General features: G+C 41.0%; 1 protein-coding gene across 1 annotated transcript in view; it reads left to right on the plus strand.

Moving 5' to 3' along the window:
• Nucleotides 1-27,160, plus strand: part of HSF2BP (heat shock transcription factor 2 binding protein) — a 55,050-nt gene that overhangs the window by 11,983 nt on the left and 15,907 nt on the right. Inside the window, exons 3-6 of the mRNA XM_077817841.1 lie at nt 1,086-1,189; nt 10,916-11,065; nt 12,948-13,086; nt 19,505-19,622. Of these exons, the coding sequence (XP_077673967.1) occupies nt 1,086-1,189; nt 10,916-11,065; nt 12,948-13,086; nt 19,505-19,622 (511 nt within the window). The remainder of the gene's footprint in view (nt 1-1,085; nt 1,190-10,915; nt 11,066-12,947; nt 13,087-19,504; nt 19,623-27,160) is intronic.

The following is a 27,160-nucleotide window of genomic DNA, read 5'->3' on the forward strand; positions in this document are numbered from 1 at the left end:
TGTGTCTGACAATTTTGTTCTTTACTATAGTTTCAACCAGTTTGCCGGCCTCACCTCTGGAGCCACTTTGTTCTTTCCCAGTGAATTGTGGGAGAACTAGTCTGTCCTTCTGAGCACATGGGGGAAATTGTGAAAAGGCACTGGATGAAGTTTTTAAAATGAATTTTTTCCCTTCAGAATTTGTTTGTTATTCAAATATAAGAGAAATTAATATTTAAAGTGATTACTAAGTTGACTAAGTGGTACTGTATGTTCAGAGAGGAATCCTGGTCTCTCATTCTGCAGATTGCAGTGGGTGTAACTGTCCTATGAAGACAGCCCACCTAGTGTTGCAGGCTAGTTTGAAGGGGCATGGGGCTAATCTCCTGATTTATTAGTATTATAATTGCACTTGATTTCTATTTATTACAGCAAAGCACTTCAAATAAAACCATATTTCTAATAAATCTGGAGATCAGTTTCTCTTAGTTAACTGTTTTTCTTTTTTAAAGCAATCATGGATCAGTTTTAGACAGCACTGTAAAGATATGCTTAGCATTTATCTAGTGTTCTACAAACATTAATACATTTGGAGTGCTTGTACTACATTTTTTAATTGTTCACATACTTCATACCCCATAGATTAAATCAACATTTACTTCTAGTTGGTGTTGGTATTTTCCTCATCTTCACCGCTAAAAGTGAGGGCAAAGATTTCAGATAATCTGTAGATTATGAAAACTAATAAAAAATAGAAAATGAATGACATTAAAAATAAAGATAATGGGCAAAAGGGAGTTCAATTTCAACATAGCTTACTGTGCCCTGTTGTGGTCAAGTATGAGAGATTTGATCCTTCATGGTGAATTCTCATGTATTTCCTGGTTTAAATCAAAAACTTCATGTTAATTTAATAGATTTTTTGTAATAATTGTTTAATAATGTGACACACAGTTATAGTCCCAGTTGGCCACAAGGAGGAGGCCTGACACAACCAAATATTAAAGCAGACTCTTCATATTACATTTGGCAGAATCTTCATGCTTAGTGTAAGGTAGTTGCTTGTAACTTCTTATTGTTTAATTTGTTCAAATTATATTTTGCAGACATGGAGAAAAGAGAACAAGAACTAGAGCAGGTGAGAATGGATTGTGAACACTTCAAAGCCCGTCTGGAAACAGCCCAATCAGATTGCATGAGGGAGAAAAAGGTACATTTGTTCACAAAAAAGTAAGCTATGATCTGTATGCTTGAATTTTAGTAAGAAGTGCAGGGAAATACTAGTTCAGCACTTGAACCGTGCAAGATACAATATCTCTTCAGTATATGGCTTCTGGGTAACCTGGAAAACAGTTGGGAACTGAGTTCATATAACCAAGTAATATGTAAATTGTGCACCTAAAAGTTCTAGCCTTAGTACTTTTTGTATGAAAGATTGTTCTAGAACAGAATGATCCATATGATAAAAGTAGTAAAATGAAACATGGCTGCAGAACTAATAATTATTTGAAGCTGAAATCTTAAAGGGAAACAAATTCACACTTCTGTCAGAATTTATTTACCTCTTGTTATAAATGTCTCTAAAATAACTAATTACGTATTATTCCCAAATAGAGTTGGGGGAAAACTAAATATGTTTGATAATTGTGTTCAGAGATCTCTCCTTTTTTTCAAACATAAAATTACACCTGAATTGGTATAATAAAGGGATTGTCTCTGTTACATATGTATGTATTGCATAGTTTACATGGGTTAAAAATAATTTGATTTTTTTATATTGTATGTGCCGCAATTGTTATATGTCACAGGATGAATTTAGGACAGTTTTATCCTTAAATATGAATTTCCTTAATTTTTTTTTAGATTGTTTGACTCTTTTTGAATCTGGTTTAACACAGCACTGGAAATCTACATAAATGTGCTCTTTGTATCAAGATTGAAAAACACACTGCTTGGGTGTTCGCAAAGCTTGTTGCAAGATCTTTTGAGATAGTTGACATCAAGAGCTGTTTGGAGGAATTAGTCCCTTGAATTTAATATAACATTTCTATAATGTGTCTGTTTCAAAAGGAAAAATACATGGAATATAACACAGGCATTGCTGTGCACAAAATGAAACCTTCTCCCATCTGGGCTGACTTAAGCTGTATTCATTTTTTGTTTTTAATACAGTATTTCTTTTTGGCCCCTGTTCTCATTTCTCCTGCTGTCATGTCATGTACCACTAGCTGTACCTGAGTAAAACTCTAGATCTAACTATAGTTGCAATACTGCATAGAGACATTGTCAAGCAAAGTGGAATGCTTGACTCCGGAAAGTGACCTAGGGATTGACTACATAGGGAAGATGCTCTACAATAATGTAGGGCGTGAATTTAAAGTGCAGTAGCTATTCCAGAATAGCTCTTGGTGTGGATACTCTTGTTCCACAAAAAGAGTGCCTTTTTCCAGCTTATTTTGATCTGCTTCCAAAGTGGATTAAGCTAAATCAGAAAAAGGCATTCTTACTCCAGAATAAGAATGTCCACAGGGGGAGTAATTGCAGAATACAGTAACTCCTCACTTAATGTCCTCCCGCATCACTTCGTTTCAAAGTTACGTCGCTGCTCAGTTAGGGAACATGCTTGTTTAAAGTTGTGCAGTGCTCCCTTATAACATCGTTTGGCTGCCTGCTCTGTACACTGCATGTAAGATTTTGTGGAAGAGCAGCAACTTTACAAGGGAGCATTGCACAAGTTCCTCTTCTCTGCCTCCTCCCCTTCCCTCCCAGCGCTTCCCCCACCGCCAAACTGTTTGGCGGCGCTTAGGACTTTCTGGGAGGGAGGAGGAGGAGCAGGGAAGCGCTGCATCTCCACTCCTCCCCCTCCGTTCCAGAAAGTCCTAAGCGCTGCCTAACAGGTGTTTGGTGGCGCTTAGGACTTTCTGGGAGCGGGGATGTGGCATGCTCCAGAGAGGAGGTGGAGTGGGGGTGGGAAGAGTTGGGCCTGGAGTGGAGCGGGGACGGGAAGAGGCGGGCTTGGAGCATCCCCCAGCAAAGTCAGCACCTGTTCTTCTCCAGGTAAGCTGCCACTGCTACTGCAAAGGTGCTTCCTAGCGGCCTTGCCTGCAGTGGGCTGTGCCTGTGTGGGGTAAGCCAGGGGAACTTCCCAATCACAGTACAGTACTGTACAGTATATAATGCCTTTTGTCTGCCCCCTCAAAATTTCCTTGGAACCTAACCCCCCACATTTACATTAAATCTTACGGGAAAATTGGATTTGTTTAACATCGTTTCACTTAAAGTTGCATTTTTCAGGAACATAACTACAACGTTAAGTGAGGAGTTACTGTAGCTTATTCTGCTGTAGCTATTCTGGTCCATTCCTCAGTGGTCTAAGCATCAGATCTGAAATACCTACACATCTTATTGCCACTGACTCAAATCCTGACCTAATGGATTCAACCCTCCACTCTTACAAACTGAGTGCCGTCCTGTTCACTGTGTGTGCTCTCTTTTGGATAAGACCTTAAAATAAATTATGGCACATTTTATAAGAGTAGGAGTTTCCCTGGTGTTCTTGGCCAAAGCTTTCCCTCTCATCTTCATTGTTGTGCAGTATGTGCTGGTTGCCTTCCACTCAAAAACTGTGTCTTTCAGTGGTGTGTGTATGTATAGGTTGTGAAAGTCTTTGGGATCCTGATGGATATATGTATCGTATTATAATTGTCTACTTATTTGCATGTCATTATCCAGAATACTCTTTCAGTTGACAGCTATTTAGTAGCAATGGTGGTGGTGTCAGTCTGGGAACAAGTTAAAAGATGTAGTCGTGTTTGTGAATGTACTGAATTCTTTTCTGCAGGTTCATCAAGCTATCTGAAAACAGACTGGTGATTCATTGGTATGGATGTAAGAGAAAAACAAATCACCTGGAATTTATGGATAGGTAATCATAGAATCATAGAAATGTGGGGCTGGAAGGAATCTCAAGAAGTCATCAAGTCCAGCCCTCTGTATTGTGGCAGGACCAAGTAAATCTAGACCAGGGTGGCCAAACTTACTGACCCTCTGAGCCACATCCGATAATCTTCAGAAGTTCTAGAGCCGCAAGACATGCACAACCTTTACACATAAATTTTCTAAAATAGTAACATCCTACTTAATGTGTCACGGCTAATTACTGTTCGAGCTACAGGACTTGTGGGTCTCCATCCTGGTCGTAAGTCTTTGGAAAGTGGTTAATATGTTGTCAAGGCAGTACGGAGAAGCTCAATCAGATGTTGATTAGTAAGGACTGCATGACGTTTCAATTTTACGAACTTCATCATGGAGTACAGCAATTTACAGCAGTATGTTGTGCCGAAAATTGAAATGAGCCGCACACTAGTCTTCTTGAGTTGAGGATACTTCATTCCTGGCACTTGCTTCTGGAACTCGATTGTAGATTGTGATTTTTTCATTATCTTTAGAGCTTAGTCCTCCTGAAGTTCCAGTAGTTCCATTTCTACAGCAGATGTTTCTGTAACCACGGTTTTGGGAATTGGAGAGCCATAGTTGATCACATCAGCCATGACAGGGTTTACAAGAAAAGCAAAGCAGGATCTCAGCTTCTCCAAGTCTTCAAACCTGGCCTGAAAGTATCAAGCCGTGCTTGTAATTTACCTCTGTATTCCTCATGTTTGTGATCTTCTGCTTCAGTTACAGGGAATATTTTTACCTTACTCTTGAGATGGGGAAAGTGGTTGAAGTCTCTTGACACTATGTCGCTTTGCAGAAGCTTTAACTTGTTCTGGCAGCTGAATACTGTCTGAGTTAGGTCAGAAATAATCTTCCTCCCCTTGGAGTGCCACATTGAGAGTTTGCAGATGCCACATAATATCAGCGAAAAACACCAGATTCTGCATCCATTGCTCATCTGTCAGTTGTGGACAGGACTTGTCCTTTTCTTCAAGGAAAGCACTGAAAGGCTCCAGCAGTTCCATAAACCTATTTAAGACATTGCTGGTTGATAACCACCTCACAATACAGTAGAAAGAGACTCGTTAGGTTTGTCTTCAAGATCCAGCTCTTCAGTGAAATTTTTGAACTGTTGATGAGTCTTCCCATTCGAGCAGATGAAATTCACAAATTCTAGGACCGTTTTTGTAATATTTTTGTACTTGAAGTATCTACCTGTGAGATGTTCACAATGGATGATAAAATGAACAGGGAGAAACTCTGGAAATTTGGGATTGCTTTTCAAGAGTCTGATAAGGCCTACTTTTTTCCCCACCGTTGCAGGTGCTCCATCCATTGCTACACTGACAAGTTTATCCAGTGGTACATTGGCATTTATAAATGCTTTGTCAAGTGCATTCTTTATGTCAACACCATGGGTTGTTTCTTTAGCGCCACTAATTCCAACATTCCTTCTTTCACAATTACATCCACAGAAACATAGCAAACAAATACAGCTCGTTGTGGTCTACCTTGTATATCGTGGATTAGTTGACAGGTGGAATGCTACAGAATTCTTTGGATCATTTTGCATCTATGATCTTGCTTGGAACATTAGCACTGATCTGGGAGATCTGCCTCTCCATAGGGTCGTGCGAAATTGGAATTTGCTTTATTCGTTGTTCAGGTTTTGTGTTACTTGGATCTAAAATTGCAACCACTTGGGCAGTATTCTTCTTAACAAATTCTCTATCACAATGGACATTTAGCACAAGCGATATTCCAGGACCTAACAAAACTAGCTATGGTCGTGTCAGCTTCCTTACTGAACACAGAAAGTAGTGTCTGTTGACTGTTTAGGCGTGATTTTAGTGCGGTTAGCTTGTTCTTCCTTAATTCTGATTCAGGAGGGTATTTAGATAAAAAGTTATTATGATTAGTTTGTAGCGAGGTTTCAAGTTGCTCACTGTGCAGGTAAGGCACAGGGGTTTGTCACCTTTAACAATGAATGCAAAATTTCCCCCCCCATTCTGACTTAAAACTTCAGTTTTCTTCATACTTGCGTTTCTTACAATTTGAAGATGTCGTCGTCATCATCCACGAAAGTAATGGAGGGTTAACACTTAGATCTGAAACAATTGAAATCTGACTTACGAACAGTAAACACTGTATGTGTTGTGCAGAATGTGGGAAGAACCCAAGCAAGGAGGTCCACACAGCATTACTTGAAGCAATATTCTGTTATAATGGACATGTGCAGCTGAAACCCCGAGCCTGGGCGCCTCCTGCAGGGCTGGACTCCCACGCACCGGCTCTTACCAGCGGGGCTGCAGACCCGTGCACTGGCTCTGCCTGGTGGGGCTGCAGCCCCAAGCCTTGGCTCCTCCAGTGGTGCTGCAACTCCGAGCTCTGTGAGCCACACTCAAACTCGTAAAGAGCCGCGTGCGGCTTGTGAGGTGCATTTTGGCTATGCCTTATAGTAATTTCGTCTAGACTACATTTCCCTGTTTGCTTATGAAAATGTCATGGGGGATTGTGTCAAAAGCCTTACTAAAATCAAGATATATCACATCTAGAGCTTCCCCCTATTCAGTAGACCAGTAACCCTGTCAAAGAAGGAAATGAGGTTGGTTTGGCATCATTTGTTTTTGACAAATCCGTGTTGGCTATTCCTTGGATAATCCTGTTCTCCTCCAGATGCGTATCAACTGATCATTTAATAATTTGTTCCAGTATCTTTCCAAGTGTCAGATTAGGTTGATTGGTCTGTAATTCCCTGGGTCCTCTTTGTTCCCTTTTTTAAAGAAAGGTACCATAGTCTTCTGGGACCTCAGCCTCTCAAAGATAATTGCCAGTGGTTCCGAGATTGCTTCAACTAGTTCCATAAGCACCCTAGGATGAATTTCATCAGGTCCTACTGACTTGAATACATCCTGCTTTTCTAAATATTCTTTAACCTGTTTTTTCCCTATTTTGGCTTGCATTCCTTCCTCCTTGTTGATGATAGTAATACTCTTTTCTTGGTCAAGAATGAATAATCATTTTGTATTCCATTGTTTCTTCACAAACCTAGGTAACTGTGACGTCCCAGGTATTGAACCCAGGCCCTGGGAATCCCTAGACAGCTGCACCATTCTAACCTCCACCCAATGGCTACTGAAACCTGGTGTGCTGAGAAGCTACTAGGGCTGTAGCCTCAGCCAAGGCACCACCTATGGGAGCTCTGGTTGGAGGATCGCCCACCTCCATCAGGAGGAGGAACAGGAAGTTTGTCTGATAATAAGGTGGTGTCCTTGTGGTTGCAAGGTAGTTGTGGCTGCGTTGCACCCTGCTTGTGCCTGCTTACTCTACCCAACCCTGTTCCTGCTCTGCTCCTGGTTCCTGCCTTATCCCTGCCTTGGCTCCTGTTCCCTCTTTTGCTCCTGCTCCATGCTTGATCCTTGCCTCTCCTTCTGCCTTTGTGCCTCACCTCCAATCCTTAGTGATGAGTCCTGGCTCTGACCCTGTCTCCGGCTTGACCCTTGGCGCTGGCATTTGGCATCTGACCTCAGCTTTGATTACTGGTTCTGACTCTGGCTTGACCTCTGGCTCTAGTAACTGGCAGTTGACTCTGGTGCTGACCTTGGCTTCGTTCCCCAAGCTGGATACCTGCTTTGCCCACTAGACCTGACTCCTGCTCTGATTACTAGGCCAAACTGCCTACATCTCGGTCCCTAACAATAACTTCTTTAGGAAATTAAAACACCCTCTGAACCTGAGCAAAATTGGAAGCATACATCTAATCTTTGGTTCACTACTGTCTTCTTAACTAATCACTTTCTAGTTACGTAGTTTATCGCTGTTGTAGTCATGAAGTTTGACCCTTCTTGGAAGATGTTGCATAGCACAATAAGTAGTCGGTGTGCATTCACCCATAGTAGAATTGCGTCTTGGAGGGTTGTTAGTGTGTTTTTTGCGGGGTCTGTTTATTCCTCTGGTCTTGTAAATATTATTTCTGGTTTTCATTCATTTGCTATGATGATGTTTATGAACACTGTTTGATTTTTTTGCTGTGGCTTTGCATCCTGACAGGCTTATCCAGTTATAACATTACCAAAGTTATGTCTTATTAATCAACGTCAGCATTTCCCTTCCTAAGTGCAAAATGCAAACACTGAATAAATGCAATACAGAAAAGAAGGAGGATAGGAAGAAGGTTCAGTGTATTTGAGCAGAAGATTTGCTGCAAGCTGGTGTCAAAGAAGCTGATGGATCTGATGAGTTTAGAGTAAAGAAAGTAAATTCAACAAACTCATTTTTAAGTTAACAAGATTTTAACAACCGATTTTAATAACCAACTGCTTGTAGTACACACAGAAAAATTTCCAAAAACTATTTATTTACCAGCAAGAGAAGTCCCAGATTCTTTGGTATCCGTAATTAGTGTAAGTCTATTGAGTAGACTACAGTAACAGAAGAATATATTGTGGATTGATGCTGTAAATATCAATACATTTCATTTGCAAAACAGTGAATCATATGTTGCATTTCCCACTGACAGTAAATTTAATCAACACAAAGGTGGCTATAAGATGTGATGTCGGCAGCTAGATGTGGACATAGGAAAATGTCAACAAAGTAGATTTTTAGATGACCAATTATGTGACCTGAGAGATCTAATTAAAGTAATCACTTCTAACAATAACGTATGAATCTGCAAAGCATTGTGGATGGATGTTATAGCATCCTTCCATGTTATAGCATCCTTCCATGTTATAGCATCTTATCTTTAGGTGAACTTTAACTGTTTCGGTATTTTCAACCCCACAACTTCAAAAATTGAGACAGCCCCCCAAAATTGAGATCCTTAACTTTGAAATCCTGAGTGTGGTGTTTTTTTGTTTTTTTTTTAAATCATATGTTTGGCTCTGTTTTTTTTCTATACTCAAAACTTGTTAAGAAAACATACTCCCCCTCCCCCAGCCCTTATATGTGTGCTGGTGTCAGGATGCGAAACACACAGGGCACCCACACAAATAGGATGCTTCCTTCTGACATGGACTGTGCTTTCCCCCTTTTTTACTCTTCAGTTGGTATCCTTTTCTTTACTGGTCCCTACTCCCTCTGCCCAAGGCACTCTCCAAGAGGTGTGGTACAGCCCCCACCTCCATCTCCCTGTTCCCAGTTCCTGGCACCCCAGTCCTGATGTCACTTCCCCAGCCTGTCTAGCACTGCACACGTTGGGATAGTCTGAGTGGCCCAGAAGCCCATACCCGTCACTCCTCATCAGACTCCAGCAGTGCCCCTCCAACTCCCATCCTATACTCCTAGCAGTGCCCTAGCTCCCTCCTCCCTTTTAGGCTTCAGCAAGTGCCCCCCATCCCAGCCTGCAGGAAAAGCTCCTATTCTGGGAGTAGGGCTGTCCTGCAGGGATCCCCCCATCTAAATTAACTTTGCTACCCCAATGTAGTGGTAATGGGGGATGTGAGACGGTTGCTCCCTACTTCAGAGGGAGAGGTCTTCTCTGGGTATGTCTACACTACAATTAAAAACCCGCGGCTGGCCCGTGCTAGCTGACTCTGGCTAAGGGGCTGTTTAAGTGTGGTGTAGATGTTGGGCTTGGGCAGCCTGAGCTCTGGGACCCTCCAACCTCACAGGATCCTAGAGCCTGGGCTCCAACTTGAGCATGAACATCTGTACCACAATTAAACAGCCCCTTAGCCCAAGCCTGAATCATCTGTATAATTGCAGTGCAGACATTCCCCTCAGTGTTGCATATGTTCTGTTCCCCATTGAGTGGCCAGGTGTGCTCAGGAATTGCCTGCAGCAGCTATGCTGCTGTCTGTACCACAGGCTGCCAAAGCAAAAGCTGCAGGCTGCAAGTATGAAATCCTGAGGTGCATATGGCTGTTTATTTACAAGCAGCTGCAAAAACTGCCCCCAAATCACAATGCTCAGAGTATCTTCACAAGTGTTAGTTGCTCTGCTCTCTCTTTCCTTGAACCATTGTTCATTATTTAGTGTGATTTTTGGTAGGTTTATATTTAATCTATTTTAGGCATCAATTTGGAAGTATTTTTTAGGATATTGATACCTCTTGGTTTTCTTTGTGGTCTGCTCATGACTTACTTCTTTCTTGTCTGGTCAGGCAATTCTGTCTGATGAGGAAGTAAGGATTAATTTAAGACTGAATGCGACCTGGTAGTATCTTCAGTTCATGTCCCTCTTTCTGCCAACCTTCCATATGGCTGTGAGAAACATTTACCGCTCCAAAATACTTCCAGGTCTTGTTGAATTTACCAATCAAGTGCTGTGTTCTCTGTGCTGATCTATGGCGGAGTGAGCCAAGCACAAAACCAGTTCACCCAGCACTGAAGCAGACAGACCTGGGATGGGACTGCTGCTCCTACACCATGGATGACAGATCTTTGGAGCCCAGTGATCTGTGGTCCTAAGTTTGAAGGCCATCCCAAACATCGGGCCTAGAGCTTACTGCTCCAGGGATCCTGTCTTCCCTGACATGCAGTGGCAGATTAAGTATAGCCTCTAGCTTCTCTGAGATAGGTCACGATTTTTTTCTGGAGCATTTATTCTAGCTCACAAACAACTTTATCTCACATGGCTGAGATACTTAGCAGTTTTTCACAGGACTGCTACCCTAAGACTCACCTGTCTTGCTAAAAGCTCTTGTCTCTCAGTGAGAGATGCAATTCTTTGTGTAGTAGGAGCTAATTCTACTTTAAATTGAACCACTGAGGCTATTGTAGCTGTCATTGTTCAACTCTAGCACTGCTCCATAAATTGCAGGTGGCAGACTCCTAACTCCTGTTGACTTCCCCAGCACACAGCATGGTTACTCAGACTGCTCTGGAGAGAGAATTTAGCTCTGTGGAAGTACTGTGAATTGCCGCATTTTATATATATGGCCGTAATATTGTCTCCCTTTCTCTGTCTTGTGGTAGAAACGTAGTTGGGATACTTTGAAACCAGATGAAATGCCCTTCAGTATTAATCTCCCAAAATTTACATAAATTAATTTCAGGAGAAATTAGCCCTTCGACAGCAGCTGAATGAGGCAAGACAGCAACTACTGCAACAGGCAGAATATTGTACAGAAATGGGAGCTGCAGTCTGTACTTTGTTATGGGGTGTCTCTAGCAATGAGGAAGCAGTTAAAAACATTCTAGGAGGGGTGAGTACTGCAGATGTATACATTTTAGTGGGAATGTTTAAGTATTATATTATAGATAGGTAACATGCTTTAAATAACATATCTTAACACATAGGTGTATTTCAGTAATTGAACATATAGCAAAATAAGTCTCTGAATTGTTTATTCTTTTTGGTCTCCAATTTTTATAGTCTATAAATAGTTTAATGTAGAGCAAGCAGGGAACAAACAGTAATTTAATATTTGATGTTACAAGGCACAGATAAGAGGGACATTTTCTTCTCTCATCCGCTGTCATCAGACTGAAAATGCAGATTACTGCCATCACAGTGTAAATAATTTTGTAAACCCACCACCAGAGGAAAAAAATCCCTGACATTACTTCAGCAATTCCCTTGCCCACTTATTCTCCAAAGTACGTACCTACCAACCAGTCCTCCCCACCGCAGTGCTCATCAGAAAATACGCACAGTCTACCTCTCATGCCATGAAACAAAGGAATTATGGGATGTTTCTTCCTCTGTTCTAGCCCACAAAATTAAAAGTGATAGTTTTAAAACCAATTTAAAATGGAGAAGAGTGATAGAGTACTATGACCGACTAAGATCCAAACCCCTGCTGTTGTGGTGAAGGAAGTGTGTGTTTGGAACTACTTAGCCATACTAACATATTTCATTCAAAACATCAATTATGTCACTTTCTAAGAGGAATATTCCATGGATCATGATTTTAAAATAGCTGCACTTCTTGCGCATTGATAGTAATAGGCACGTAGGATGTGTGGTTGGTTTATGTGAAATATACAAATGTACTGTCAGTGCACCGCGTTAGTCATTATACTGAGGAGGAATTGGCTACTTATTTATCAGTGTCCAGGAATCGTTCGTGTAAAAAAAAAAAAAAAGTTAAAAGCGTGCCAAGTGTAAATGGATGCAACTGCTCTGGAATTCTCTGGGTGACAAATTGAAATACTGTATACTCCCAATTTTCCCAAACCTTATCATCTGAACCTCTGCATTATCCAGATCCCTTCCTTGTTCCCTGGGATTTGGATAATGGAAAGGTTCGGACAATAGAGCAGAAATTTCCAGCCATGGGAGAGGTAACCCTGCTGGTGAATGGCTCCTGGGGCAGTGCAGGGAGCCCTCCAGAGCCCTGCTGTCACAGGAGCGAGTGAGCAGGGCCATGACAGCACAGCTTCAGAGGGCTCCCTGCACTGCCCTATGGCTGGTGACACCCAGTCCCTGCAGATGCAAGGTGCAAGGAATGCTGCAGTCCTGGTGGGTCAGAGTAGAGTCCTGGTCTGCTCTGCCCAAACAGTACAGTCTCCTCCCCAGCACCTTGCAGAGGGTTTCTTGCAGTATCACTCCTGTCCTCTTGATTATCCAAACTCCTGATTATCTGAACAAAATTCATGTCCACCATGCTATTCAGATAATTGGGAGCATACCATAGAAGATACATTTTAGGTATAAATTGATCTTAATTTGTCATTCAGTGGGTGTGCAAATGAGTATAACTTACACAGCTTTATCTTACACTCTGTTATCAGTTGCTTTTTCTGCAATACTGCTTCTGTCCCTAGACGTATTTAAGTTGCTCACTTTACTATCACACTAAATGCCACTTAGATGAGCCCAAGTTGCACTACTTTACCATTTATGAAACTCCGCATTTAACAACTTCTGCCATTTATGTAACTGCTGAATTTGGTAGCTGAGTTCTAGTCACTGAAGGATGTCTCTCATAAGGGAGGAGTTCTGCAAGAGACAGTAAATTATAGCATGTAAAGAAATATGACATGTACAGTGGGTAGAGGTAACACCTGTATCCTATCGTGTGTTCCTTTCAGTATTACTTAGTGCAACCTGTGAAAGTGATTGTTTTCCCTCCGCACTTGCAGAGCAAAGCAGTAAAGTTTTTCACAATTACGGGACAAACTATGGAGAGCTTTGTGAGGTCATTAGGTGAAGATACCAAACACCAAGATCTGGATTCTGATGAAAATCAGTTTGTATTAGCTTTGGCAGGCATTGTGACAAGTAAGTCAATTTTGTATGTCAGGACTATATTCCACATGTACTGTAAGGAGCATATATTGCTGTAAATGTGTGATGATGTATATCTAGCTGTTTGACTAAATAACTGATTTTTTAAAATGTTGGTATCATGTATGAATCACCATTCTCTTCAAGTTCTAGAAAACTTCATTGTCTTCTAGCTGTGTTGGTTCTGCCATGCTAAGAAGAGTAAAACATGATAAAACTTACTTAGTTATTTAAGTTGGTAAATAAGATTCTGAATTCATCCTGGGAGTAGATCTGTTGAAAAGAAAACTCTGCCGTTTAGATTCTCTCTCACTGTAATCTCACTTTGAAATCAGAAGTTTAGACAAGGCTTTCACGTTTAATATAATATTAGTAGAAGACATAAGCTAATTATCTCAACTTCCAGGAGGAATATATGCTTCACAAATGGCTATTAAGGAAGCCTGATATCCTAGGGTGAGAAGTAAAAGATAAGGAAGCCAAAGAACTAACTGTTTACTCTAGGCATGGAAAAAATGTTAAAAACTGTGTGCCCCTGGAATCAACATTGTTGAAGAGGGCCAAACTATTGAGATGGAAGCATTTGGTGAAGACACAAAATTATTTAGGTTAGTCAAAACTAGAGCATTGTGAAGAACTACAGAAAGTCCTAATAAAACTAGGATAACTGGCCAAAATTATGGCAGATGAAATTCAACATTGGCAAGTACAAGATCTTCAAAATAAGAACAACAACATAAATTATTCATACACAGTAGTGGGTTCTGAATTTAATAACCTGTTTTTGGAGTGGGATGGTGGTGATCTAGGTGTCATTGTGGCTAGTTCATTAAGATGTCTAGTAAATGTGAGTAAGATGAAAAACTGTTTTAAGAATAATATAAAAAACATTATGCCCTTCCACAAATTAAAGGTGTAATTTGATTCTGCCTCAGATCACTTCATTTATAAAAGCATAACAGAAATAAAGGTCCAGAGAGTGACAATGACAATGTTTAGAGGTTTGTGGAATGAGGAAGGCTTCAGTGGGAGGAAAAAATAAAAAGAATATTGCCAGTGACTTCAGTGCTGCCAAGATTTCACCTCATATGTCTATTTAATTTGGAAAGGAGAATGTTTAAGGACAAATATGGTAAAGGATACACTGTAATGAATGATTGAACCTTAATCCTGGTTTTGCAACCTTAATATTTTTAAGGTAGGTTTTTTGGATATAATTTCTTAATTAAAAAATGAAAAAAAAAATCAGAATTTCCATCATGTGTAACCAGATTGGCCTGCAATTTGGGTCTTCTAGATTAGATTAGGTCTGCTCTAAATTGGGAGATTCTCTTCTCCTTGCCTCCCAACACAAGAACATGAGGGCATTCAATAAAATTGAAAGGTAGCAAATTAAAAACTGATTAAAGGAAATACTTTTTAATTCAATATGTAATTAGACTGTGAAACTCATTGCCACTGGCTGCTGTTGAGGCCAACAATTTAGTAAGATTGAAAGAGGGACTGGATATTTATATAGCTAAGAAGATTATCCAGAGTTGTTATAAGAAAAGGAGTACTTGTGGCACCATAGAGACCAAAAAATTTATTTGAGCATAAGCTTTTGTGAGCTACAGCTCACTTCATTGGATGCATGCAGTGGAAAATACAGTGGAGAGATTTTATATACACAGAGAACATGAAACAATGGGTGTTATAGTAGTTATAGTTACTGCAAAAAAGAGTTGTGGAAGGGAGACAATATTTTATGCTTCAGGGTTTAAACCAGTTTTTATCCATTAGGGATTAGAGTGAGATCTTCATGGGGTGAAGATCATTCTATATTTGCCTGCTGTAGGGTTTCTTGCACCTTCCTCTGACTCTTCTGGTGCAGGCCATTGTTGGAGACAGGATACTGAACTAGATGTATAAGTCTGAGCTAGTATGGGAATTCCTATGTTTCTGTGTCTTTTAAGGTACATTTTTATGACGTATGTTGTTACTTCAACTGGTGTTCTCTGTCTTTAATGGGTTCGTTGGGTTCAGCATCCGAAGTGTATTCATGCGAGAGCGATATTTATTGTTATTGAAGTGTCTAACATAAATTTGGGGCTAGCCGCCCGATACAGAGTGGTGAGCAGGACTTTGAACCCAACCAACATATTAGCATTAGTACAGGTCCTGAACCTATTTAAAATGTTTTTGCACTCTCATCATCTCCATCCCTTTTAAAATATTAGCACATACAATGATACTCATACTTTCTGACATTTGTCTTTTTTTTTTTTCCATGTAACACTTCATCACCTGAATGTATAAAAATGTCAAGTGGCCATCTGTGATTTTTGTATCAAGATTTTAGATATAAAATTGTCTCTCTTGAAATTGGTTCAGAGTGGATGATGTAGTAAGTTTGTTAATTATTTTTAATGCTGCTTTCTCCTTTAGAACAAATAAAGAAGAAAAAAAATTTTTCATGGTGATTTTTGTAAAAATAATTATTAAGCAGGAGAGAAAAAAGAAAACAAGACCAATGTGGAGTTTCAGAAACAGTAAACCAGTCCAGCAGTGATTTACTCTTCCAAATAACCTAAACCATCAGTTGATTGGCACTCTCAGTTGTGAGCAATGATTTTACAATCTCAGGTCAGACTGTCAGAAAACAGGGCAGACCCCCCAAACTGGTGGTATATTGTATAATTAGATTTCACCACACCAGTAGCACGTGTGCACTCCTGGATCACTATATTAGTCTTACCATGGAGTCACAAACAGTCCCCTTCGGCTCTCCAGCACATCTTGCTGCCCAGACAAACTAGACGTTGTGATGAAAGGTTATTAAAACCACAAATCACCTCACATTCGTACTCCCAATTCCAAAGGATCGGTCACTTTTCCCGAGTCAATGGATACTCTCAATCTTACACCAAAAACAACACTGACGCCCAGTTTCTTAAGTAATCTAACTAAAGGTTTATTAGCTAAGAAAAATAAATGAGTTACTGAGAAGTTAAAGCAGGTAAAACACATTAACAGGTGAGTCCAAGTATGTACATCCAAATTGATAGCAGAGATGTAGTAATCTGCTAGTTTTCCCTAAGTCTCTCAGGGTTTATTAAAATAATTCTGGGGATCTCTGTCTACTTGCTCAGTATTCAACCCTGTTAGAATCCAAACAGTTCAGAGATTCAGGATCATTCCCTGGATCCATTCTTAGAATATCAGGGTTGGAAGGGATCTCAGGAGGTCACCTAGTCCAACCCCCTGCTCAGAGCAGGACCGATCCCTGACTAAATCATCCCAGCCAGGGCTTTGTCAAGCCTGACCTTAAAAACTTCTAGGGAAGGAGATTCCACCACCTCCCTAGGTAACACATTCCAGTGTTTCACCACCCTCATAGTGAAAAAGTTTTTCCTAATATCCAACCTAAACCTCCCCCACTGCAACTTGAGATCATTACTCCTTGTTCTGTCATCTGCTACCACTGAGAACAGTCTAGAGCCATCCTCTTTGGAACCCCCTTTCAGGTAGTTGAAAGCAGCTATCAAATCCCCCCTCAGTCTTCTCTTCTGAAGACTTAAACATCCCCAGTTCCCTCAGCCTCTCCTCATAACTCATGTGTTCCAGTCCCCTAATTATTTTTGTTGCGCTCCGCTGGACTCTTCCCAATTTTTCCACATCCTTCTTGTAGTGTGGGACACAAAACTGGACACAGTACTCCAGATGAGGCCTCACCAATGCCAAATAGAGGGGAATGATCACGTCCCTCAATCTGCTGGCAATGCCCCTACTTATACATCCCAAAATGCCATTGGCCTTCTTGGCAACAAGGGCACACTGTTGACTCATATCCAGCTTCTTGTCCACTGTAACCCCTAGGTCCTTTTCTGCAGAACTGCTGCCTAGCCATTCGGTCCCTAGTCTGTAGCGGTGCATTGGATTCTTCCGTCCTAAGTGCAGGACTCTGCGCTTGTCCTTGTTGAACCTCATCAGATTTCTTTTGGCCCAATCCTCCAATTTGTCTAGGTCCCTCTGTATCCTATCCCTACCCTCCAGCGCATCTACCACTCCTCCCAGTTTAGTGTCATCTGCAAGCTTGCTGAGGGTGCAATCCACACCATCCTCCAGATCATTTATGAAGATACTGAACAAAACCGCTGTCTTACAGCTGTCTTCCCCGGAAAGCAGTTTGGCAAATGTTTCCATTATAGCAGTGGTACCCAAACTTGTTCCCCCGTTTGTGCAGGGAAAGCCCCTGCCAGGCCGGTTTGTTTACACTACCGCGTCTGCAGGTTTGGCCGATTGTGGCTCCCAGTGGCCGCAATTTGCTGCTCCAGGCCAATGGGAGCTGCTGGAAGCGGCGTGGGCCAAGGGACGTACTGGCCGCTGCTTCCAGCAGCTCCCATTGGCCTGGAGCAGCAAACCGTGGCCAGTGGGAGCTGCTATCGGCCGAACCTGCAGATGCGGCAGGTAAACAAAGCGGCCTGGCCCGGCAGGGGCTTTTCCTGCACAAGCGGCGGAACAAGTTTGGGAACCACTGCATTACAGAATGGGCTTTTCCTCTGTTGACTAAACGCAGACTGGGTCCGTGGATTTCCCATTGTCGAACACAATGACCCATGCTTTGAAGTTAGCATGCTTCATTTATAGTTTCAAGGCTCCAATTCCATTTGATGGTCAATCCAATTACAGAGATATACACAATGCATTTAGTTACAGCAATCCAAACAGTCTTTCATTAGTTTTCATGAAGTTTATACATAAATTAAATTCTCACTAACATACACTTTTGATCTAGGGTTAATTAAGTACCGGGTATACGTAATGTAATGCGATAGTACAGATTATAGGGAAGTGAAGACAATAACATTAACATATCTTTGATATTCAAATACAAGTGAATTGGCCTATGGTTTTGATTTAAGCTGGTCTCTCAGCATCACACTGAAGTGCTCTGTCAGTGTCACAGTCATTACTTAAAAGAACCCTGCAAATGTTAAAAAAACAGCAGTAAAAAGAGCAAATAGGAAAAAAAAATGCCTAACACCACCTGCCAGATTTTCTGACAGTAAATCCATTCCAGACAAGGGTTGTAATTTCTAAAACGTCACATGTTTTTGCACTTTTATTTCTCTTTCTTTCCTCCTGTTGGTGAATATATATTCTCCCTTTTTTAACCATTTTGTGATTGATAATAAAGGAAGACTGCATGTATATATTCTCATAGTTTTGTCATGTTAATGTAAGAATTACAATATATTTTCTCTTTAAGGGTTCAGTGTGTCAGAATACAATGCAATGGGCCTGATCCTCACCTCACTTACTCCAGTTTTAATACCTGCCATGGCTCTGTAGGTTTCAGTCAAGTTATTCCTGATTTACATCTGTCTGAGGAGAGTCAGGCTCATTTTTTTTAAATGCAAGCTGCTGTAATGTTGTTTTATTCCTCACTGCTTAACATTTGAACTTGTTTTGCTTCCTACAGTCCAATACATTTATTCAAGGGCAAACTGTATCCTTAGCAGAGTAATAGTCTTTCTGCATTTTTTTGCTTATTGTGTTGTCCACTGCATAAGGAAGCACTCCTACAAGAGCAGGGAAGATCTTGTAAGTTGACCTCTGTTGCTGTTTTAGATGTATACTCTAGCCAGGAACGGAGGGGGAACAAATATAAAATAATCTACATCAGTGGTGGGCAACTTGAAGCCCACGGGCTGCATGCAGCCCATCAGGGTAATCTGATTGCAGTCTGCGAGACATTTTGCGGATGTTGAGCATCCGCAGGCACAGACCCCCGCAGCACCCAGTGGCTGTGGTTCACTGTTCCCGGCCAATGGGAGCTGCAGGAAGCAGTGGGCCATAGGGATGTGCTGGCTGCCACTTCCTGCAGCTCCCATTCACCGGGAATGGCAGACCGCAGCCACTGGGAGCTGCAGGGGGGCTGTGCCTGCGGATGTTGAGCATCTGCAAAATGTTTCGCAGCCCACAATCAGCTTACCCTGATGGGCCGCAGATTGCCCACCACTGATTTACATCTTCCTTCTTTTAGAACTGAGACTATTAGGGTCAACTTTGCATTATTTCCACAATCGTTCTAGATGCTGACAGTTCAGAGCTTCTTGAATCATACCTGTTTCATAAACTCATTGCATTACAAATTTTGCTGCTGAGCCACCCTGAATACATATTTTAATTAACAATGTATAATTATAAACAGATTTTTGACTGCTAGGTATTGTTTGCTGCTTCGGTAGCATCTTATACAGTTCCATTTTTGCTATGTCGCTACATTTAGGGAAAGGTTTATAGATGTCATAGCTCAGTCTTCACAGTTCCTACAGGTAGTTAATATTAGATTGTATTAGATATGAACTCATTTTCCTGTTTTTTTTGGAATGTGATTTTTATTATTTTATTTTGTGTTCTGTTGTAGATGTTGCTGCATTGGCATGTGGCCGTGAATTCCTGGTTAATTCAAGTCAGGTGTTGTTGGACACAATGATGCAGCTTCTGGGAGACATGAAGCCAGGACTCTGTACCAAACTGAAAGTGTATGAAGGCCAGATATTTTTTAAATGAAGCATGTTATCTTACAATGTGGACCATTATTACTGAAGCTCTTTACCTAATGATCCTGTCAAGGAACTGTCCCCATCAGAGCACCCCCTTTGGATGCTACTTGGAAAGTAGCATTCATACAGATCCAGTCCTTTTAGCAGGAGCATTTGGTGACAGTCTAGCGGTGGTGGGCTCTCCGCTCGTTTTGGCTATATCTCCCCTTTTCCAGAGTCACAGGTGAAACAAACAATCCAAAGGTGACAAAAGGGAAAAATAAAAAGGAAAACCTCTAGGTCTCCAGTACAGGTTATTTGATATAGTCCCTTCCCGCTTTTGGCACACGAGATCTGTGTTCCCTTTTTGTGAGGACAGAGACTCTGCTTGCTATCAGGCTTCTTCCTGGAGTTGGGACGCTTAACTGTGCTCTCCTTCAGGGCTGCCCACTACTGAGTGGAGCTTTCCCCTTTCACACTCCTCTGTTTCTGGCATGACTTGCAGGTGTGGTGTGATGAGGCTTCTCCAGCCCAAAGCAGCGCCTTAGCCTCCATACTGGGGTAGAGTTTACGTACCCTCCCTCTCAAGACAGGGGCAGGGTTGCCATCCCCTGTGCTGGAATTGCTGTCGTCTTGTGAAAAAAAGTCAGCATTTTGATGTAGCTTCCAGGTACTCAACTGACCTGGTAAGGCATAGGGTTGTAGCGGATTATCCTTGGATTGGTGTCTTTCATGGTGTTCAGCCGCCTAAGTGGAGTGTGGTCTGTGATTTTTTAAAAAAAAGGATTTCCCAGCAGTTAGCATCCACTGAATCCACAGCCCATTTTGCTGCCAGTGCTTCCTTCTTGATCACGGAGTATATGTTCTCTCTGGGGAACAACATTTGGCTGATGTACAATATCAGATGTCCTTCCCCCTCAGTTTTTTGCAAAAGGATCAACGTTAGTCCTATATGTGAGGCATTTATTTGCAGAATAAATCTCTATGAAAAGTGTGGATTAAAAAGGACTGGCTCCTTACATAAATGCTCCTTCGGTGTCCTAAATGCCTTATCACAGGCTTTTCAACCACTGGACTCTTTCTGGGCATCTGTCCTTTATGAGATCTGTGAGGAGGGTCACAGTAGTGGGGAATCCCAGCACAAAACATCGATAACAGCCTGCAGCTCACAAGAAGTGCCATAATTGGTTGGACTTTTTTGTCGTGGGAACAGGAAAATCCATCAAGGCTTGGACCTTGTTCAGTAGGGGTTGTAGTTGGCTTTCTGTCACAGTGTAGCCTAAGTACGTGACATTGCAGTTCCCTGCCTTACTGCATCTGTGAGGAACTGGAGTGCTGCTGTGACAGTTCTTAAGCAACTGTCCCAGTCCTGGCAGGAGAGAACTGTATCATCTAAGTAGGCCGCTGCATACTGCCTATGCAGCCAAAAGATTCGGTCCGTTAGCTTCTGGAAAGTTTTGGCTGCCTCAGAGTGACCGAAAACATTTCTTGGACTTGATATAGAACAGTGGTGTGGTGCAGGTTGCCCATCACTGATATAGACCAAAGGATGCGGAAAAAGCTGTTTTCCCCCCAGTTTCTGGCATCAAAGTTATTTTCCAGTACCCTTTCATGAGCTCTAAAGTGGATATATATCTGGCAGTTCTCAGCCATTGTAATAGTTCATCCACTGTTGGCATTGGCTGTGCATTGAATTTTGAAACCACATTGACCTTTAGAAAATCAGTGCAGAAACATGTCATGCCATCAGGTTTTGGCACTAGCACAATACTCCTCCATTCACAGAGTGATTCTTTTACTACTGTATACCTCCTTTGGATACTACTTGGAAAGTAGCAGTCACACAAATCCAGACCTTTTAGCAGGAACGTTCAGTGACAGTCTAGTGGAGGTGGGCTCTCAGCCCTTCTGGCAATTTCTCCCCTTTTCAGAGTCACAGGTGAAACAAAAAATCCGAAGGCAGCAAAAGACGTTAAAGAAAGGGGCAAAGAAAAAAAGAAAACATAGGTAGTTCTGACCAGGATATTGACCTCTTTCTTCAGAGAGGCCCTGGATGGGTTATGGTCCACCTTAGAGTCCTCTGGGTCTCCAGAACAAGTTATAGGATGAGTTTCTTCCTCCTTTTAGCACAGGAGATCTGTGTTTCCTTTTTGTGAGGGCAGAGGTTGCACTAGACATCAGGCCTTCCTGGGAGTTGGGAAGCATAGCACCCTGCATCCTTCCAGGGCTGTCCACTATTGAATGGAACTTCCTCCTTTGAGGCTTCTTGGAGGTGTTGCAGGATGGGGCTACTCCAGCCCCAAGCAGCTCCCTAACTCCTTCCATGCTGGTGTGGGGTTTACACACCCCATCACAAATTTATTCATTTACTTTACTGGAGAGGAAATATGTCCATTGGAAATAATATTCACAGCATCCATTCCTCATAAATATGCGAGATGTGGTTGCAAGGCTGGTGACTGCATACCAGTTCTCCTCAACCAATATTGCAGGCACATCAGTGTCTGTGCAAGGTCTATCAAGCACCAGAATAATAGGTAATGTGGAGATGTGCCCATCCCTGCCTTGGTAAGAGGTAGAGTTGCTGGAATGAATGGTATTTAAGGGAGGTTCAAGTATTAAAGTAGGGAAAAGAACTGAGAGAAATGTAGGACTCACCCTGTATCACCGTCCAAAATGAAAAATAATCTGTTAAAATACTATGCTTGGTTAGTTAAATAAGTAGTTTACATATGTACCAAAAGTGCATTTGTCTTAGGCCAGCAAAGTGTAAATGATCTCCTGCCACCTTATTACTCACAAGCTGCTATCATCAACATTGGTAAAGGGATGTCTGTAAAGAAGCCCTGTGAGACAAATGATCCTATGAAATATTGTAAAGAAAAGACCATGATACATAATCCAAAAACGGAAAAAGTCAGACTTTCCAGTAAATGAAGAAATAAAACATTAACATTCTTTGCCATTTTCTCAGCAATATTACTAATTAATTGAAACAAGTTGTACCTGGGAGGTATGAAATTCAGCTTGTCTTAGACATATGTATATGGCGCTTGGACACTACAGGGATTGGGAACCTTAATATGGTGCTTGTGTAGATAAATATTTTTGATTGATTAATGTGTGCAGTATTTTATTTTAGTAGATATTTGAATGTTGATCTGTGAAAAAGCATAAATATTGAATAACCATGTTGCTAATGATTTGGTGTTTTATGTATATCATTACAGAGTCTCTTAGCATTATTTAATGTCTATCATGCTGTTTCCCAAGCGTAGGGTTTAGAAGTCAGCATTCAAAATAGGATAGCCAACTTTCATATTATGTGGTATTTTTCAGAAAGCCCCGATTTCTGGCGTTATATGATTACGTGAGAATTACAACTTTCATTTTTTTAAAATGCAAGTTTCTAGGCCTCATGATTGCAGAGAAAAGTTTGAAAATGTGACCTCTAAGGGCTCAAAATCCATAAGGCAAATAAAAAGAGCCCAGACTTCTACAAATCCCTTGATCGTTAAGCCAATCTTAAGAGTTTTGCGCGACTGGCTCTTGATTTTTGAACACTTGGCAATATTGTAATCATGCAGTGTTTGAGGGGCTTCTTTTTGGAAATAAGTTTAAAAAATAAGTTCTTTATTGTAAAAACAACTAAAGCTGATTACCAAACAGTTTCTCATGGTAGTGTAATCTCCAGCTACCTTGCAACAGCGATTTTAAAACATGTGCAAGTCAAGCCTACAGACAAACCAAAGACTCAACAGGGGACATTTAGTTTGTAGAATATCAATATATAATGTCCATCAAACTGGGTTAGCATACAGCCTAGAAGAGGCACTTCACAAAATCTCATGTGGATCAGAAATTTTAATTCCAAATTAATTTTACAGCGGTGCTACAATAAATTTTACAGTATCTTACACAACGATCATCTTTGATCCTGTTTATATTGTGCATTCGATGAAGACTACTGCCTAATATTTGGTGTTGGATCAAATGCCAAAAAAGAGGATTTATCACAGTCCTGGCATAAATACCATATTAATGAAAAATTATATGACTGATATTTATGCTTGTTTGCCAATCAAGGTGGCTGGATCCATGTATGATTTAGATTCAAACCAAAGATTCATCACAAACCTGTTTTAAGTGACAAAAAACATTCTCTTCCCACTTGTACCTTGAAACCTGGCTCTTGGAGGCATAGGGTTAGAGAGACTAGGTTTGATAGTCAAACTTGTAAGGCCTGCATGGCTACCAGGCTGACACATGATTTATTTTTGAGAGATCAGTACAAGTAAAAGATGTAGAAACAAGTGCGAATCGAGACTCCGTAATCAAATGGCATCTTTTCTACGGACCAAAGGAAATGCTGTTCGTTTGTTTTCAACTAATTACTTTATAAATAAGTGCAGCTAGTTCAGTGGTGTGGTGACTAAGTTATGCATTTCCAATTTTTGTTACTTGAGGGGTGGGGGGAAATAATAAAAAGAGTGAGTGGGTTATAATAATAATGAGAAGGGCAAAGGAAAAACAGTGTGTTTATATAGCAAGAATATAAGGGAGCAGTAGAGCTGAAAGTGGCGTAAAGAGCCAAGGAGATTTTCCACATTGTGGTGGTGGTAATAATATACTATTACTTTGGGCTTAGATCTTCTGAGTGGCTAGCAAAATGGGTTTAAATCTCAGGAACTTTCTTCTTCTTCCCCCAACATTCCAACATTTTTAGTTCACCACAACCAGTCCCCTCAGCTCCACACAAAACAAACAAGCGAAAGAAAAATACAAACTAGCAGTGTCCTTCTACATCATTTTTAATCTGTGTGAGATTTCCATTGAGGAACAGATTGAAAGACCATGTCCAAAGATATTAACCTTTTCTGTTGTAAATGGTTATTTTATTTATTGTTTTTATTTTGGCTGATCATGCATAGTTAGAGGTATTCACATTTCATTACTAAAGGCTAAATTCTGCTGCCTAAGTAAGGGCCGTGGAAGCTGTATGAGGAGTGAGGTGCACATGGGTCATGAATGCTGCAGAGCACAGCTCCAGAGCAGCGTCCAGAGCTTGCTGTGGGCCATGACCACAATAGATTCACTGGTCTAAGGGTAAAATTTTTAAAAGTGGCTAAGCAATTTAGGAGCCTAAGTCATTTAGGTGCCTAGGAGCCTAAGTCTCATTGAAAGTCCATGAGAGTTAGGCTCCTAAGCGAGTTCTGAAAGTGAGACATAGACTCCTAAGTCACGTAGGAGCTTTACAGTTTTTTTACCCTAGCTCTCTGTGTAGAAGTTGCACAGTAAAATGCAGACTTACTGCAACCTGGTTTTAAGAGCCCTTAAAGTTGGAAAAAATGGCTTTGTAGTGTGGACGGGTGCAGGGCTAAACGGATCTAATGCTGCTAAATCCAACCTAAACTCGTAGTGTAGACCAGGTCCTAGAGAAGATATATAGAAAAGAGAGAGTGGAAAGACAAACTAAAAAGGGAGTGGACTTATAAAACAACTATCAGCATCAGAGTACACTATTTTTTCAATCACTTCAGAGCCTCCTGGCTAGGAGTTTGCAGCACACTAGTGGCCTAGAGCGCTGAACACTCTCTCTCATTGACTTCAGTGATTTTGTGTGTGCTCAACACCTTTGAATATTTAGGTCATAAACTGTTGGAAATAATTGAAGAAAAGAGAAACAAAATCAGAATAAATGGACATTAAGCTCTTCAGAGTGTTGCTCGTTAAGCAAAAAGGTTCATAAAACTTTTCATCTTAGAATATAAAAAAATAAAATCATGTGGCAAGTGTAGAAGGCAATGTAATAACACACATCAGATATTCTATTTAGCTCAGCAAAGAGTGCAACAAAAGTTTAGTGGCAATACAGTCTCTACATCGAGTATTATCAGTAGTTTGATAGCTTTGAAGAAAGAAGATCTTGCCTGTGCCCTGGGTTCCCCAAAAGGTCTAGAACTACTTCAAATAACTTCCATATTTGGTCTTATTTCTGAATAACTTGTATAATACAGGCATCACATTTCTGTATATAAAACTATCCAGCATGAATTTTATTTTATCTTATAACATTGCATTAGCAGTCTTACAGTTAAAGCTGAGATGACACCTATTTACTAATCCCTTTTTCAGTGGCTTTCAGCATTTTCAATTTACTGAAATTTACTGAAATTTTTCCTGCTTATCTCTTCTGAAAGTAGACCTTTCTGGGAGAAATTTGATGGCTTGGTCAGATACCGTAAGCATTCACTTTACGTGAACATGGGTGGATCGGGGAATATGTTTTTCGTCTGTGAGGAAAAGTTGAAAATTTTTGGTTTGTTTTAAGATTTAAATTTGTCATGGATGTCGTCCTAAAAGTTGACTAGGGATGTTGCTATGTTAGGAAGACAAATTATAAAATACAGTTTTTGAGGCTTTGAAAATATATGACTGAGCATAGCACTTACTGAGTGTTTGCATTTTCATTCTGCTGCATAAACATTAAATGTAGTTTGACTTTAAAAATGTTTGTGATGCCATGTCAAATTTTTTTGATTTATAAATAAAATATGTTTTTTCTAACTGCTAGTCCCAGAGACTCAACCTGTGATCTGAAAGCTAAGCTGGGTTCTTTCCTTTTCAGACATCAACACCAAAAATAAAAAGGCCAACAAAAGCCTTCAGTTACATCCTGTGAAAACCCACTGAAGGCTTGTGGGGTTGCACAGGTGTTAAGGTAATTGGAGGCAGTGAAGTTATGCAGGTATAACTGAGAGCATCATTTGGCTTGCATCATCTTTGTGACTGCTAGTGATGTGTGCAAAGGCAAGAGTGTGCTTTGACTCAGATGCAGATTGAATTTGCAGGGCTGGCAATTAAAAGAAAATCTTTTTACTTGTAGACTGAACAAATTTGATGTGGAATCCATGAGGCACAATAAACCCATGATGACATTTTAAGAGTCAAAAATACATTTTTCACAGTATAGCCACGGTTTAAGGACCAAATTGTCTGGCCCTGTGTGAATGTGAAGGCATTTGGGGGAGCACATAGAGACATTGATAAGGACTGTACTATATGGCTGGTGGGTGCAAGTACTGATCTAGGCTGGAACTGTCAGGGACCATCCTCTCTGACCTGGTAAAGGACTCCTAAACACATTTCAGAGGGTGGCAGAACAGTGGCTTCCTTCTCAGTTCCCCTATGCAGGAATGGATAAGTTCCCATCCTGTCACATTATCGGAGTCGTGTTAAGTTGTACTTGGAGGGGCCCTGGGTAGATGCTTGAAGAAGGATGGTTTAAGTAATTTCCATGATGCCAGGGGCAGATTCTGTGCTGTACTTTCTGGGAGGTGCAGCCCAGGGGGCAGTGGTGGCTTTACATCACTGTTGCATCCTCATTTCAGCCCTTGGCATAAATTAGAGCAGCCCTGCAGCAGTCCAGAATCCCTTGGAGTACTATGCGCTGTGGATATGTCCCCTCCCTCTATATCTGCTTTGGTGCAGGCCCTATGCTAGGGCTGATGAGGGAGGCTGCCTAAGTCCTATGCTGC

The sequence above is a fragment of the Eretmochelys imbricata genome, chromosome 1, assembly GCF_965152235.1.
Source record: "Eretmochelys imbricata isolate rEreImb1 chromosome 1, rEreImb1.hap1, whole genome shotgun sequence".
Taxonomy (NCBI): Eukaryota; Metazoa; Chordata; order Testudines; family Cheloniidae; genus Eretmochelys; species Eretmochelys imbricata.